The sequence below is a fragment of the Xenopus laevis genome, chromosome 3L, assembly GCF_017654675.1.
Source record: "Xenopus laevis strain J_2021 chromosome 3L, Xenopus_laevis_v10.1, whole genome shotgun sequence".
Classification (NCBI taxonomy): domain Eukaryota; kingdom Metazoa; phylum Chordata; class Amphibia; order Anura; family Pipidae; genus Xenopus; species Xenopus laevis.
This window is the reverse complement of record NC_054375.1, coordinates 22022176-22039464: the sequence shown is the minus strand read 5'-3', so window position 1 is coordinate 22039464 and position 17289 is coordinate 22022176. Positions and strand designations below refer to the sequence as shown.

Sequence of the window (17289 nt, the reverse complement as noted above, 5' to 3'; positions counted from 1 at the left end):
GCCGCAGCATTTTTCTGCATCCCTAAAAGGATCCATAATGTGGTATAATGCTATAAATCTCCCAGATCTTCATCCTGCATCTGTCAGTGCTAAATACGCTGAATTTCGTTTTCTTGGTGAAAGAAAACAGGAGAAATATTATGTTTTAATAACTAGTGATGGTATGTTAAAAGGTCCATCTATCTGAATGTGGATTTGGTTTTGTGTTTGAAGCTCTTGATACTATGCCTCTTTTTAAAAATTGCAGAGTTTTTTAGGTTCATAATTTGCGTGTTGATTAAGAGGATCATTGTTCTTTACTTGGGGATTGGGGTTTTTGAGTAATAAATATACAGTAGTTGGGGATGGAGAGATTTTTCAGCTGTATGTTCATGCCAAACACTTGCCCTTTCCTCTTTTCTACTTTTGACTGGGATTGGCAAATAATCAGATTTTAGTCATTGAATAATATTTTTTGGTGCACACATGGAGACATGATATGCCAGTTTCGTCAAGAATGTCCACATGTCTGACCATATAACACCTTGTGTAACCAACATAAGGAAGGATCTTCTTGTACAAGGTTAGAGGCATTGGGGGGGGTGCTAAGTGGATATAGTTATATTTACTGTATTACTAATCATAAATCAGTTTGTATTGTAAAATATAATGGTGCCTGATAATGGAGGCACTGAACTTTTTCTAGTATTGTAAGTCAGTGATTGGGACCTGTGTTTTACCGATAAGGAGCAGAGGTAAAGGATGACACTGAAGAACTTTTAATTACTGTATATGGGAATATATAGCAGTTGATCTCTTGTATAAACATCCTTAAATCTTCATTATTTTCTACCTATGATAATAAGTCTTTCAATGGTTGTCACGGTCGGCACCCAACACCAGAACAAATGCCAAGCACCCTGGTCTCGGCTCATGCTTCACCTGTAGAGTGACCGCCTTTGGCCTCTGGAGGAGCCCTCAGCTACTTGGATGCCACCAGGACTTAAACGAGAGGTGCAAGGCTAGAGGTTCTGTATAGGCAGAGGGGCATGACTGTTAGCTAGAGTCTTTAGGCCGAAGGTCGCGGTACAAGACGTTAGGCAATAGAGTAGTCAGATCAGACTGGGACGGGGCAGGCAGAGAACAAACGTAGTCAGGCAGGCAAGGGTCAAACCAGGAAGTCAATCAGAGGGATAAGGCAGAATCGGCGTAGGAAATCAGGCAAGGAGTCAGGATACAGAAAGTAGAATCGTCAAGAACAGGGCAGGGTATTCAAAAACAGGTTTTCAGGATCAGAATAGCACCAGGAACAAATCCTATCATGGGCAGTGTGTAAAAAGAAAATGCACCTTTAAGTACAGATGCTTTGAAAAACATGCAGTCCTAATTAAAGGGGTTGTTCACCTTTAAATGAACTTTTAGGTTTTTATTTACCAAAAAGTTTTATGGTCTGGCTTTTTGGGGCAAAATTTTTTCGAGGTTTATTATACCCCGATGCTTCAAAAAGCCCGAACCCAAAAACCCCGTAATCTCAGACCTGTCAAGGTCATGTAAAGCTGGCCATAGACGCACAGATCCTATCAAGGGTTTGTATGATTTTCGCATTGTGTATGGAGAGTGCCGACATCTTTAGTCCGGCGGAGATTGGTTGTTTGGTCGATCGAACAGGTTTGATTTTGAGCCGACCGATCCCACTGGAGCCCATTGCACATCGCAATTGGATCGTTCGGCCATACGACCGAACATTCAGATTACCCCCGATATAGTCATGCTCGTTAATGGCATATCGGGGAAAGATCCACTCGTTTGGTGATGGGTTTTGTTTTTATTAAAAAAATTAGGTAAAATTGAATTTTAGTTAAGAACCCCCTTAGTGTGATGCAGAGAGGGATATTCTGAGACAATTTGCAATTGGTTTTCATTTTTTATTATCTGTTGTTTTTATTTAGCTTTTTATTCAGCAGCTCTTCAGTTTACAAATTCAAATGCACTGATTTGAATATACTGGAATATGAATAGGAGAGGCCTGAATAGAAAGATGAGTAATAACAAGTAGCAATAACAATAAATGTGTAGCCTTACAGAGCATTTGTTTTTAGATGGGGTCAGTGACCACCATTTGAAAGCTGGAAAGGGTCAGAAGAAGAAGAAGGCAAATAATTCAAAAACTATAAAAAATAAATAATGAATTGGCCATTCTATAACATACTAAAAGTTAGCTTAAAGCTACCACCCCTGTAACTGCAGGTGTGGGGAGTGATGTCATTACTTGGGAGGAAAAGAGCTCTCTGTTAAAAGAAAACTATACCCCCAAAATGTACACTTAAGCAACAGATCATTTATATCATATTAAGTGGCATATTAAAGAATCTTACCAAACTGGTATATATCTATATGTGTCTGTGTGCTGCCTCAGAGATCACCTGACCAGAAATACTGCAGATCTAACTGTAACAGGAAGTAGTGTTGAAGCAATAGAACTCTGTCTGTTCATTGGCTCATGTGACCTAACTTGTTTGGTATGTTTGTGTGCACAGTGAATTGTACAATCCCAGGGGGTGGCCCTAATTTTTCAAAATGGTAATTTTCTATTTATGATTACCCAATGGCACATACTATTAGAAAAGTATATTATTATGAAAATGGTTTATTTCCATGAAGCAGGGTTTTACATATGAGCTGTTTTATGCAATATCTTTTCATAGAGACCTACATTGTTTGGGGGTATAGTTTTCCTTTAAGAAACCAAGAAGTGTGTAAAATAATGGTTGTGTGAGGCAAAGAGGGGAAATTCTGCTGTACTAAGTTGGTTGAAGACTGAGGTATAGACTAACCGCCACGTGGGGCTAAAACTTTGATGTAGAAAGCAGAACTGGTGCTGACAGTGGGTGCAGGCTGTTCTGACTTATGAACAAGAACTGTAAGTGTGTTACTTCTGTTATAAAAAGTTATTGCTCTCTGGAATACAGCTCTGTTGTGAATAAAACAGATTCTGTTGCAGACACCTGGAGGTCATTGGCTTTCTATTGCTAAACATTATTGCTAAGGCTATCATTTGAGTGGAATTCCCACAGTTCTCATTGCCTGTTCCTGTGTGTTGCTGTTATTTTATTTCTGTATTTGACACTGGTCTGTCATTCTAACTTTTCACTCCTAAAGGGCAAACAAAGTCTTGAGCTGTATTAAGTGGGACAGAGATTCGCGGGAGATGGGGCTCATCCTTCCACTGTACAGAGCACTTGTAAGGTCCTATCTAGAATATGTTGTATAGTTTTGTTCTCCAGTGCTCAAACCCTGAATCAGTCGTACAGGCTGATACATTAGATAACTTTAAGAAGGTTTTTGTAGCAAGTGAGGGAATACAGGGTTATGGAAGATAGCTCATAGTACAAGTTGATCCATAGACTAGTCCGAATAGGCATTTTGGAGTCAGGAAGGAATTTTTTCCCCCTCTGAGGCAAATTGGAGAGGCTTCAAATGGGGTTTTTAGCCTTCCTCTGGATCAACTGGCAGTTAGACAGTTAAAAGGTTGAACTTGATGGACATGTTTCTATTTTAAACCTAACTTACTATGTTAATATTTGTCTGGACAGTGGACATTGACCACAAACTTTGTACTGCACTATTGGACTTTCCCTGTCTTGCTTGTCATGTGACTCCTGCCAGTTCCAATAGCTGCATTCCTCAATTCCCACTTCCCAACTATGAGGCCCTGACACTTTGATGTTAATATAGATTAATGCTAGTTTACATAATATCGAGTATATAATATTTAAATAATAAATTATATAAGTTCTTATTATTATAAATTTTAAGTTTAAGCAAGCATGTGACCCTACATGTGACCCTACAGAATATCTCTTGTCCCAATCTAAACTGCAACTGAATACGATATACTGTATGGCTAATATTGTAATATCTTTGGGAATATGTAGCACTGAATGCATTGGTTGGGCACTAACTAGAAGGAGACAGAGGAGGCATTGATTGTAACAAGAAGAAGCAGAGCATAAGAAAGTAGACACAGACTAGAAGATATGTAGGATGATCTGTAAAGGGCACAATTGCTCAGAAACTCAGAGCATAAGAAAATAGACACGGACTAGAAAATATTTAGGATGTTCTGTAACTTATCATGGATACATATATAGAAAAATGTTCAGTGCCTATGCATTGGGCAGTAATTTTGGGGTTAACTTTCCTAGACAAATGGGAGATCCAGGTGCTCAAACCCCAAACTTTCAGCTCAGGAGGGCAATGTAGCAAAATAGAAAAATAGCGATGGGCTGGCACAAACTGGATCACACTCCAAAAATAAAAACAAAAACGTCACAGCAAAGGCCTTACGCGTTTCGTGCCTTAGGGGCACTTAGTCATAGAGCCTATGACTAAATGCCCCTATGGCACGCAACACGTTACTACATTTATTTTTGGAGTGTGATCCAGTTTGTGCCAGCCCATCACTATTTTTCTATGATGTTCTGTAAAGGGTACTCTTGCTCAGGACCCCATGTAGATCTAGGGAATGAAAAGCAAACACTAAATGCAGGAGGCTTGACAGTTAAAGAGGCAGATTTCTACATCACAGAAATGTTCAGTTCCTTTACAGAAGGGGAACCTGGTGGAAGGAACATTCAGCTTTCTGCCTACTGTGCCTATTAAATCTGCCTGGTAATTGGAACCTAAATGCCTGTTTCTGGATTACTGGTCCCTATGGCTGCCTATTATTGTTTATGTCCATGTTATTTTACAAATTCCCAGCATCCATCAACAATCAGTGGCAACTTTGTTCCCCCATAAATTTGCCTCCCTATGAATATAGCCCAGGGCCAGAACTAGTCCGGCAAGTGTTTCTCCAGTGAAAAGTGCCAAGTGGGCGAAGTGGCCGGCTGGCTTGCCTTAGCCCAGCACTGTATAGCCTGCCTGCATATTTATAAGGCACATGTGGTGGGTGTACCCCCCCAGCAATGGCAGGTTTGCTTTATGCCCACGGCACTAAGATTTGCACCTTGCACCGGATTCAGCACACAGAGCAATTTGCATCTCCTCTACAAGTGCCCTGTTAATAGATCCTAAGGGTCATCATTTGGAGATCCTTGGGTCTCTGAACCTATTTAATTGTTATTGCCTGCCGGTCCTCTTCTCTAAACAATGCATCAGATAGAAGTTCTGTTTGCTGAGCACCATGCCACCATCATCTTCTGGATTTTAGAAGTCTCCAATCTGAAGTGGTAAATGCATGCACAGCTCCGAATGTTTTCCAAGATTTCTGTAGTGCACATACACCCACATACAAATTGACTGAGGAGAACAAAATAACATGGCAGAGTGGTGCTCAGCAAATAGTACCCCGTGTTGGTACATTGTTTGAAGAAGAATAGTGCTAGACTGGCAGTTACTAAAAACATTGGTGGGATATCCAATTACTTGCTACCCCCCAGTGATTTTGCTTTCCATCTTCTTTAAAGGGACCCTATTATCACAACAAACATGGTTTTTGGGGGGGGGGGTAACTGAAGTTCATCTAAGGATTAGAAAAAAAACTGAAAACATAACACAATGAGAACAAATTACTCTATACATTCTACGCTCTTCTGCCTTTTTATTTTGCCTTTTGTATTTGTCCAATGAAGTATGAGAATTTAAGTTTATCTGTAAGTCTGTTCCTGAATTCAACCAGTAGTTTACTGGGCACATTATTTCTCATTCTTTACATGAAGGCCACATTTCTTCTGAAACCTCATAACCCTGCGTCACTTGATTTTATAGTGAAGTCTGAGTACATATTATTGATTTTTCTATTAACTAAATGTACAGGGCAATACAAATGAGTGTGCCATTTCAGGCTAGTTTATAAAATGTGGATTTATGTGCTGTGTGGTATGTGAGCATATGTTTTAGCAATGGGAATATCGAAAAAAGGGCCAGCGATAGACACTTAACACTTGTTAAATGCAATGCTAAACTGCAGAAATGGCTCTATGTGTCTAAAATATTTCATCAAAACTTGGTAGTTCTCCTTTACTATAACTGTTAGAATGTTATAGAATGTCCTTCCTATTATTAGCAACTTTCGACTGATCTTCATAATTTACTTGATATAGATTTGGAATATTTGCCTCCTTCTTTTACAGCTTTCCAGCTTTTAAATGAGGGTCACTGACCCTGGCAGCCAAAAAAGGCTAAAATATTATTGTTTATATTACTTAGCTTTCTATTCTATCCCTGGCACTCCATCATGTTTTTGTAACATTCTGTTTGTCCTGCATGCAGAAGAATTGCAGAAGGGCTCTGCATTCCAATTTGGAGAATTCCATGCAGATTGACCCTGGCTGGAATCAAACCTAGGAACCCATTGTAACCAGATAGCATTTCTAATCATTAAGCCACCATACACTAATTGGCAGGTTTATAATATCCTTAGATTTCCAACAAAATACATAACCCGTTCATCATTTCATTACTGTCGATCGGGCCAGCCAGGTGTCGCATTTAAGACAACCATGAACAGACTCTATCAACAAGTATAGAATGCTGCAGTAACCCTGCCCATGTCATTATAAGTATAGATCTTAGGGCTCATTTACAATCACAAGGTACAATGCAATGAATGCCCTTTATTAAACTGGATAATACAACCTAATTACTTAGCTGTCATTGGGCCTGGTGGATTTTCACATGCTTTCAAGTAACAAGGCAGCTGGAGGTATGCAGTAATAGATGAAAGTCATTATGGAGTACAGCTTCGGTTGCTGCAACTTTCTTGATGAGTCACAGCAAGGCAAAATGTGAAGTTTTAATATCCCCCAGGCTAGGAAGGTCCTTCTGACCATGAAAAAGTTGAATAGTTTAGCACTGTTTAACACATCTGTGTCATTTCAGTTAATGGTTTTGCAAGGATCTCCTCGGAGAGAGGATAAATGTTTATGCTGAGATCTTTACACTCTGGGGAAGACTACCGCACCAATAAGTACTTAGTGGTTCATCTTGCAGATTAGCGCCCTGTAGATTGTTCAAGTTCATTGCTATGTGAATCTCTTCTACGAGTTACAGCTACTTGGCGGAGATGCTCTACATTTAATACAATGGTTACACCTTTATTTAATTACACGTATTATCTCTAGGGATGCACCGAATCCAGGATTCGTTTTGGGATTCGGCCTTTTTCAGCAAGATTCGGATTGGCAGAATCCTTCTGCCTGGCCAAACCAAATCCGAATCCTAATTTGCATATGCAAATTAGGGGTGGGGAGGGAAATTGCGTGATTTTTTGTAACAAAACAAGGAAGTAAAAAATGTTTTCCCCCTTCCCCCCCCTTATTAAATATGTAATATTTCACTACCACATTTTAGCCTAATTTGTCCTCAAGCTACCCACCACTTTCCACCACTGTAAATAACTAAGTTACACAGTGTAATGTATGGTATCTCAAAACCCAGAGCAAACCCCAAGGCCTGGTTGGCTCACACATCTGCCAATTGCAGCTCAGATCAGTACCAGTCAGACAGTGCAGTACAGAATCAGGAGCCAAGAATGTATTCAGGATAAACAGGCTGGAGTCAAAACCAATCAGTAACATTGTCAGGATCCAGAAGAGTGATCACACAGGCAAGGGTTCGTTCAGGAAGCGATATAGAAAAAGGTCAAAACAGGCAAGGGTCATGAACAGAAGTTCAGACAGGAATCACACCCAGGAATTAAACCTACATTGAGCAATGAGTCAGTGCAGGTAGGAGGTTTTATAGCCAGACTAATGTCTTACACTCATCACCTGGGGCCAGAATGGCAACAGGTGAAACAAGCCATGCTCACTAGCAATTACTAAGCATAGCCATAGGAGTGAACCAGGGTCTTAACTGTGTGCTTACATAGAGCAGAGGTAATTCAAACAGCATAAGAACACCATGTCCCCAGTTCAACTCCAGGCAGGTTATCACACACAGTCTCTAACCTCTACTAACCTTAATTACCTCCTCATGAGACCTTTGTAGGTGATCATCATTGAAAATCTGTTTCATGAGTGATAACTATGGATGCACCGAATCCACTATTTTGGATTCAGCCAAACCCCTGAATCCTTCGTGAAAGATTCTTGTGACTTTTTGTCACAAACAAAGAAGTAAAAAATGTTTTCCCCTTCCCACCCCTATGCAAATTAGGTGTGGGAAGGGGAAAACATTTTTTACTTCTTTGTTTTGTGATAAAAAGTCATGCAATTTCTCTCCCTGTCCCTAATTTGCATATGCAAATTAGGATTAAGATTCGGTTCAACCAGGCAGAAGGATTCGGCTGAATCCGAATCCTGCTGAAAAAGGCCGAATCCTGGCCGAATCCCGAACCGAATCATGGAATCGATGCATCCCTAGTGATAACTGAATAATGGTGGGCAAGTTATGATGTCACATTTGTGTTGTTTAAGGGGTATCTATAGGTCCTTGGGCAAAATTTAGTATATTACTTCCTTTATTCAACCACGTCTCTTTAACACCTCCATGAAGAATTGTGCTTTGGGTGCTTCACATTGCAGTTTCTGTGGACCCCTAAGGTAGAGTCTTGTAGCGGGTTAGCCACAAATGGGTACCCTGCGGGATGCGGGTACGTTTTTAGGTGCGGGTATAGATGGGGTTCTGCAGGTTGCAGGTCTGCAGGTTTCAGGTCGGGTTGCGGTCTAATTTTCTAACGTTATAATATATATATTTTGCTCCTCTTAAAAAAATTTCAAAATGTTTTGTTCTGTCCCTGCCCACTTCTGATGGTGTAACTTCTGGGTCTGCAGCAACATCACTTGCTGTTTAATGTTGGTTGGTGGTTTGCGTGCCGGGTTACAGATAAGGCAATAGTGGGTTGGGTAGCAGATCCAAGTGGGTAAATATGTGAGTTGCAGTCCGGATCGCGGGCTGTGGGTTGCGGGTTGCGGTCCTGTCTGGGTCTCAAAAATTGGTTCAGTGCCAGACTCTACCGTTTGGTTCTAATTTTTAGATGCAATCATGTCTCCATTAATCCCCTATCGGTTCATGCTTATATTTGCTCAGTTTCCTAAGTGTTACCTAAAAAGTGAATAGAGAAACAATCTTTATACAGATTCTTTTTACCTAGTAGGTGGCCAGCAGCACTGACCTAGATGAAATGTGAAGAGTCCATGCAATAGCTCATAGATAGCTTGTGTCCATCCAATTAGATCTCTTCAGTGAAAGCTATGGATTTGCCCTCAGAACTGTTTGAGAGTCCTTTGAAAAAGCAATACCATATAATTTGTGTGTGGATTCCCAATAAGAGAAGATTGGCATTCTGTCTGTAAATCATCAGGAAAGCACAAGCCCTTCATTCTTCACAGGAGGATCAATTATCATTTTGTTGAAAGCCAGGCCTGCACTAGGAAAAACAGTTTATCAGGGAAAATAAACAGTAAGCAATGTAAGCACTTTCACTTAGATGAGATGTGCAAAAACACAAATCTTCTTCCAGGGCGCCTTAAAAGCTGAGTCCTCAGATATAATGTTTACTATGAATAGAATAGAGGAATTCTTTATTGCCATTGTGTAGTACTGCTGTGCATGTCCATATTCACATGTCATCCATTTTTAGTATGGACCTTCTTTTATAGGACAGGTTTCAGGACTGAATCCTGAAGATTATATAGGCACTGAAAGACAATGTCGAAGGCCGAGTGCTTTTTTACAGGTCATGGAACTCTGAGGTGACTTCTCTATTTTGCAGCAGGGGGTACTTTCCTGTCTTTGGTGTGTCAGTCTGACAGCTCAGTGATCCAGGTGCAGATTCCAAACTGTTTTTTTAACATTAGTTCATACATTTCTTAAAGGAGAATTCAACCTGTTCCCAAAACTTTTGTAAATACCCTCCATAGTGTCTATGCATGAAAAACCCAGAATGCTCTTAAAATAGTTGTTATACATCTGTGGAAATGACAGACCCAAGGGAGATTTGTATCTGCAGGTTCTACAATCATAACTATGATTAAAAGAAAAGTATAACATTCCTATTGTTTACCTTGAAGGCAACTTGTTTTCAAATGTAAATCCTTAAAAGGTGCATTATACCCCTTGCTCATCATGAGTACAATAAACAGAGCTTGTGCTAAACTTACACTTTGTCTACAATTTTAATTAATAAGAGTATAGAGTTTTGTTTGTAATTTACAAAGGGCAAACAGGGAAAATTAATCTAGTTTTGGTTTCTGGCCTCCTGGTTCTTGCAAACAATTATGGAAGGAGGAGAAAATTAGTTAATCAGATTACCAATACATAGATAAACCCCCTGCACAATGGATTTCTGCTAGTCTTTAGTACAAAACAATGGGGTGGAAGGGAGGGGGGTTGTTTACACAGAGCCCATTATATAGGGATGTAGTAAGTGTAAAAATTGAACAGTTATATATTAGTGCTTTGAAAATTAAAATTGATAAACAATTCTCCTTTAATAAAAGAAGAGACGGATTACATTTTGAGCATAACTGTATTTAGTTTGCTAATGATAAAAAGTGCATAAAGGCATATACTGTCCCTTTAGTACAAGGGCACAAAGACTTTATTTCTTCATTTCTGTGGGCAGGGGAAACAACACTCCAAATCACCCCTCTGTTGCCTGATAGCACCCAGCACATTTTTGCTTCAAAACTGCTGTTAAGGATTTTACCTCATTGACTGTCCTCTAGTTAAGATGTCATTAAGCATTTTCTGTTTAAACTCAGTTTGAAGGTCCAACCTTTGGCTAGGGTGTTCTTTGACGGTCCAACCTTTTGCCAGGGTCCCTAGCGTATGCTAGACAGGCTCAAAACAATGCCCCATGCCAGTGGCGTAACTAGATATCACTGAGCCCCACAGCAAATCATTTTTCCTGCCCACAAAATGTCTAGAAACTGACCCCTATACCTCCTGGGCCCCCTGCGCACACAGCGTCTGCTTCCTATGCAGTTACGCCCCTGCCCCATGCCATGAGGAGAGATGAACATTGAGAAGCAGTGAGGGGCCATTGTACGATACATGAGCACTGAAAGTTTTCTAAATTGTAACACGCAAAGGGCCAGATTCAATTCAGTGAGAAAAAGGTTTATCACGTGAAAACTCACTGACGAGATTCAATTTGGGATGCAATTCAATTCAGAAAAACATCTCATGGTTTATCACATGAAAACTCTATTGAAGTCTATGGGAAAAAAACTGGAAATGGATTTGGAGAAAAGTTGTTTCTCCTCGAATTGAATCTCGTCTACTGTATGAGTTTTCACGTGATAAACCATTAGATAACTTTTTCTTACTGAATTGAAGCTGGCCCATTATTTGACTTTAATGAACACTAATAGCTCTGACTGGAGCTGCGAACTGCATTCACTGTGGGCAATGTATCTTTAACACGAAAGTCTGTATGAATATTGAGAGAACATAACATGGTTCTGCCATATTTTCTTTTTTTGTTCACAAATGTTTTTATTTAAGTTTTTAAACAAAACAAAATTGCATATGAGAAATACAAACAATATGTACTAAGTAAAGATTATCAGAAAATGTTAAAACTTTTTGACCACAGAAAGATCTGCCATATTTTATATAAAGGTACCAAAGGTGTTTGCCTAGGGTGGAAGCTTTAGTGTGTATCTGATGCCTGTATAGAAAAATAAATCCACAGTTTAAAAAAAATCCCTCTGACTGTTACCAGTCAATGTGGTTAAATCCAGTATGGGGGAATTAGCCCCATTGACCAGCAACCCCTCCACAAGCCCAATCATCTAGTACCGGGGTAGACTGTATGTATATATGTATACATACTGTATCATATATGTATCTATATCTATCATCAATATCAGTCATATAATATATATATATATATATATCATTTAATCTATCTATCTTTCTTTTGCTCTGCCTATCATCTATAAATTATAAATCTATCTGTCTATCGAGGAAAAAGTTAAACAAACTGATATGATGTCCTGGGCAAATATTTAATGGGAAGGAGTCACAATAAAGTGCTATTGTAGTGTTCAGCAATTGTTCCTGGGAGTTAAATAAAAAGAAAGCACTAGTCATTAAAAGGATGGTTATTCCACATACCTGTACCTGTCTCAGCTGTACAATATGCACAAATGGTTACACAGTACGGCAGCTGTGATGGGATTGCACATTCTGACCTCTACATAATATACAAGGATGAGGAAATGTTCTTCAATTCTCACAATTTTTCTTTTTCTGCATGTAACTAGCACTGTGTGCGGTACTGTATACTATGAGCATAAATAGCATTTTCATTGGGGCATACATAGAATTCTTGATCTGTAAATCCACATCCTCAAAGTCATTATTTAAATAAGCCAGTTCTCGGATAGCTTTAGCACTTTTTTGTTCTTGAGATTAGTTTGAGATTCTTAACGAGCAGATCTATCCCTCTGGTAAGTACAGATTGCTTAGTCTCAATGCTTTTAAGCTCATTTAGGGCATTAATAATTTCCACCACCACCACTACCAGAATCAGAATCAGAAAAAAACTTTTTTCCCCAGTGTCCACAGAACTTAGTCTTCCCAAAGTTTTTTTCCTGCTACAACTTGCAGCAACAGTCTCAGTGTCCCCTCCCCCCTGCTTCCCACCAGCAGTAAAAGTCTCAGCAGTAATAATCTCAGCATTAACAGTCTTAGCATGATTAGATAAATTGGCACTCACCATTCTATCAGCCCCTGCAGAAGGTGTCTCTCTCCGGCTTTCTGATCCTTCCAGCACTCACTCAGCAACTTGTTGAGCAACAGACTCCATTGCCACAGCCAGGGTCGGACTGGCCGGGTGGGAGACGGGAAAAAACCCGGTAGGCCTCGGCCCTAATGGGCCCCCGCCGGGCCAGACCCCTCTGTCAATCTCGTGGGCCTTCTTAAAAAAATCAATATGTGGCGGCGCATGCGCGCCAGCCCCGCATGAGAGCCGCTCCATTGGGACAACCATGCCACCATTATAGTGGGGCCAGGGGGTCCGGAGGGGGCCTTGGACAGCAGTCCAGGTGGGCCCAAGGCCCCCCAGTCCGGCCTTAGTCGCATCTGATTTCAAATTTAGGGAGACTTACTCCTCTCTAGTCAATGAGACCTCATACACTCTCAGGTGTGACGTCTTCCCTGCACGTCTCCCTCCCTTTGCAGCCCCCCACAATAGCTCCACAGCTGGAATCCTGCTCCGGGTGTCTCTTACAGCTTCATCTTGTGAGGAGGATTAATTTTCTAATACTTTTTGCCTTGCTGGTTCTGCCTTCTTTACACAATCTGCAGGTGCCGGCATGCTTGTTTTAGCAGTCCTTCTTCCACTGCATAGGCGAGTTCTCTGCTCACTTGTAGCAGCCATACCTCCCTTTTTCCTGATTTTCAAGAGGAAGAAGTTAAAAAAATAAATAAAAATAAACTGCTGGGGATGTGAAACTGAGGATTGAAAGGGGATAGGGACAAGTCATAAAAAAAGGAAAGTATCTCCCCCAGGACCCCCAAGGGCCTGGGGATAAACATACTCCACAGAGCTCACACACCTGCATCCTCACAGTATAAGGATGAGGGGGGTGACATCACTCCAACTTGCAGTACAGCAGTAAAGAGTGACTGAAGCTTATCAGAGCACAAGTCACATGGCTGAGGGCACCTGGGAAGCTAACAACATATCTAGAAATCTGTTTGCTGTTTTGAAACAGATTTGAATGTAAGATTCTGATGGAGGGATGGCAGCTGTGGGACAGCATGTATATTAGGGAAGAAGGGTACCTATAGTAGCAGTGGGGAAAATAACCTCTGGGAAAGGATTGTGGGACAGCAAGTATAGTAGGGAGAGATGGTGCCTATAGTAGCAGTGGGATAATAGTCTCTGGGAAGGGACTGTGACTGTGGGATAGCTGGTATAGTAGGGAGAGATGGTGCCTATAGTAGCAGTGGGATCAGAGGCGGGCCAGGCTGCGTGGGTGCCCTAGGCAACACAGCCGGCCAGCTCGCCTCCACTTCCCTCATCGCGTGCACCCGTGCATGAGCGGTGCCGTCACGGGTGTTCACACATTCGCGATGACGCCGACTGTGGGAATGCAGGTATAGTAGTCAGAGATGGTGCCTATAGTAGCAGTGGGGATAATAGTCTCTGGGAAGGGACGATGACTGTGGGATAGCAGGTATAGTAGGGAGAGATGGTGCCTATAGAAGCAGTGGGGATAATAGTCTCTGGGAAGGGTCAATGACTGTGGGATAGCAGGTATAGGAGTGAGAGATGGTGCCTATAGAAGCAGTGGGGATAATAGTCTCTGGGAAGGGTCAATGACTGTGGGATAGCAGGTATAGGAGGGAGAGATGGTGCCTATAGTAGCAGTGGGATCAGAGGGCCAGGCTGTGTGGGTGCCAATGGCAACACAGCCGGCCATCTTGCCTCTACTTCCCCCAGCCCGTGCATTCGTGCATGCGTGATGCCGTCGTGCATGCGCATTGACACTGACTGTGGCTGTGGGAATGCAGGTATCGTAGGGAGAGATGGTCCCTATAGTATCAGTGGGATAATAGTCTCTGGGAAGGGACTGTGGCTGTGGGATAACAGGTATAGTTGGGAGAGATGGTGTCTATAGTAGCAGTGGGATAATCGTCTCTGGGAAGGGACTGTGACTGTGGGATAAAACGTATAGTAGGGAGAGATGGTGCCTATAGTTGCAGTTGGGATAATAGTCTCTGGGAAGCTACTGTGGCTGTAGGATAGCAGGTATAGTAGGAAGAGATGGTGTCTATAGTAACAGTGGAATAATAGTCTCTGGGAAGGGAGTGTGGCTGTGGGATAGCAGGTATAGTAGGGAGAGATGGTGACTATAGTAGCAGTTGGGATAATAGTCTCTGGGAAGGTACTGTGGCTTTAGGATAGCAGGTATAGTAGGGAGAGATGGTGCTGATAGTAACAGTGGGATAATAGTCTCTGGAAAGAGACAGTAGTTTGTTTACACCAAAAGATTGTATCAGACAAATATTGTCAATCATGTTGTAATAGGCAATGGGGTGAATAACCATATTAAATCTGATGGAATTGCAATGTGTTGCAACTATTAGACATGATTGCCATTAGAATGATTAATGTACTGCATGCATTATTTTAAAATCACCGCAATACTGATGAGGCAAAACTTTTTTGGGGGGGGGAGGGTGTTTGGTATTAGAAACTGCAGCACCAACAAAAAAACTAATTGGTCAAGCCTTAACAGATCCCATACCTGTAATTTATTTTTGAGACTAAAAATTATACTGATTTCAGCCTGCCCAGTTTGATCCTAACAAAGCCGAATCTATAGAAGGCACTTGCTTATATTATTTCCCCTGCAACCATATAAGAAATATGAGTCAATTAGAGAAGAGAGACAATTTTAGCCTCTGGAGAATGGAATGATTATTTAATAGGGTTCCAAAACTTCTTTCATAGAATCATTACAAAAATGATTTTGCTTTTCACTCCCAGCTGTGCCTTTTCAGCTGACGTGCTGTCTTGATGCCTTGTGTGTTGGCCCCCTACAGAGACCTGCTATCATATTAGAAACCATCATTCCTACAGTCTCCCCATGATTTTGTGAATTCTGTGTCTGATTTGCTGTCTTTTCATTACAGTCTAGCAGCTTCCAAGGAAGTTGGTGCGTCTGCCCGTTCCTCTGCCAAACAAATGTCTCCTTCTGACTTCTTGGATAAGCTGATGGGAAAGATCTCAGGATACGACGCCAGGATTCGACCCAATTTCAAAGGTTCTTTTGGATTTGTATTTATTGGCACAGCAGTATAGACTAAGTACCCCATTCTTATATTATATTTTATATTATACAGAATAATGCACATGTGTATGACATACTTTATGCACTCCTATTATAAATTAAAAAGATATTAGAAGTCACAAAAGAGTTCCAAGAGGAGACCAAGCTAAGCTCTATTGATAGCTGGTGACATCACAAAGCAACAATTCAAAATTTAAAAAAAATATTCTAAAAGCACCTCTGCCGTTTGCAATAATATGCTTCTTTAGTTATTATATTAGCAGTTTTACTCTGCTAATATCATGAATTTATAACAAGAGCGAGAGCTGTTTTGAGAGCTATTTTGTCTGGGCAGTGGATTGGATAGAATGGCTGAAGCTTATAAAATACTCTACTGGACAAGCCACAATTTACTTTATCAAGGTTAAGGGCAATGACATGAGGAGATTAGTCACCCCGCGAGAAATCACCTCTACCCCATGTGACTAATCTCCTCCAAAAGCTTTCCCATCAGCTAACATGCGAAACGCCTCTGAGGAAACATACACAGAACGAAGTCGCCCAAAGTATCCTGGTGAGGAGACTTCGGACTACATCTGAAGCAACTGCACAGTCTATGTTTCCCCAGCAACAATTTGCATGTTAGCCACTGGGAAAGGATTTGGAGGAGATGGGTCACCCACCCACCCTAGAGGAGATTATTTGTAGGGTGACTAATCTCATGTGTCATTTCCCTAAGGCATGCTGGGAGCTGTAGTCAAGCAACATCAGGGTTGTATTCTCAGGGGTCATCTGATGCTGCCCACCTGGCCCCCTAGTGCTTACCTTTCCTGAGCTAAAGGGGGTCTGGGGGGAATGCATTGCTAGTGAAAGGAGCTCAAAAACTCTATATGCACTAGAAGAGTCGAATTTCCAGTTTTAAAAATGGAAATTCATCTCCTAGGTTAGGAGATGCCCAACATTTTCATCAGCTCTTCGGGACCCACAGCTGTATTAAAATATAAGATTATCCTCCAATAAGAATCCCAACTGACCTTTGTCAATCTAGCTCAATATTCTTTGTTCCTGGACCTGAACTTGAAAGTTGGAAGCATTAAGCATAGTTCCTAGTACTAAGCAAATCGGCCCTTCCTCCCAATGTTTGAATCCAGAGAAATATAGTGACACCAAAACGGCATAATAATCTCTTATAAGAGATATTGTATAAGAGCAACATGACTGACAATGACTGGGAATCACCATAGTGCTGGTGAATTTCTCTTGCATCCCTACGTTTTTAGTCACTAGAGTTCTCACTGGTCAGTTGTTTTCCATAATATGATGTAAATTGTAACCTGTTGCTTTAGTATTCATTGTGGGAGTTAAAGTTTTCCTTTAAGTTTTTTGTCAACTGCTGTAGAGAACTAAGGGGTGAAGTGGGACTGCCTCAGGCTAATGCCACACGGGGCTGATTTTGGCTCCGAAGTTCATGTTAACATGTTTCTGCTGCATGTGCCTGCACCCAGGCCTACACTGTGGTTCTGGGTGCAGGCTAGACGGGCCTAGACGACAGGGTGTCCTAGGCACCCCGGTT

The 17289-nt window shown here is 41.2% G+C and overlaps 1 protein-coding gene across 1 annotated transcript in view; it reads left to right on the top strand.

The window, feature by feature from the left end:
- LOC108710191 (glycine receptor subunit alphaZ1) overlaps nucleotides 1–17289 on the top strand; it is a 67835-nt gene that overhangs the window by 27510 nt on the left and 23036 nt on the right. The window contains exon 2 of the mRNA XM_041586033.1: nucleotides 15580–15710. Within this exon, the coding sequence (XP_041441967.1) occupies nucleotides 15580–15710 (131 nt within the window). The remainder of the gene's footprint in view (nucleotides 1–15579; nucleotides 15711–17289) is intronic.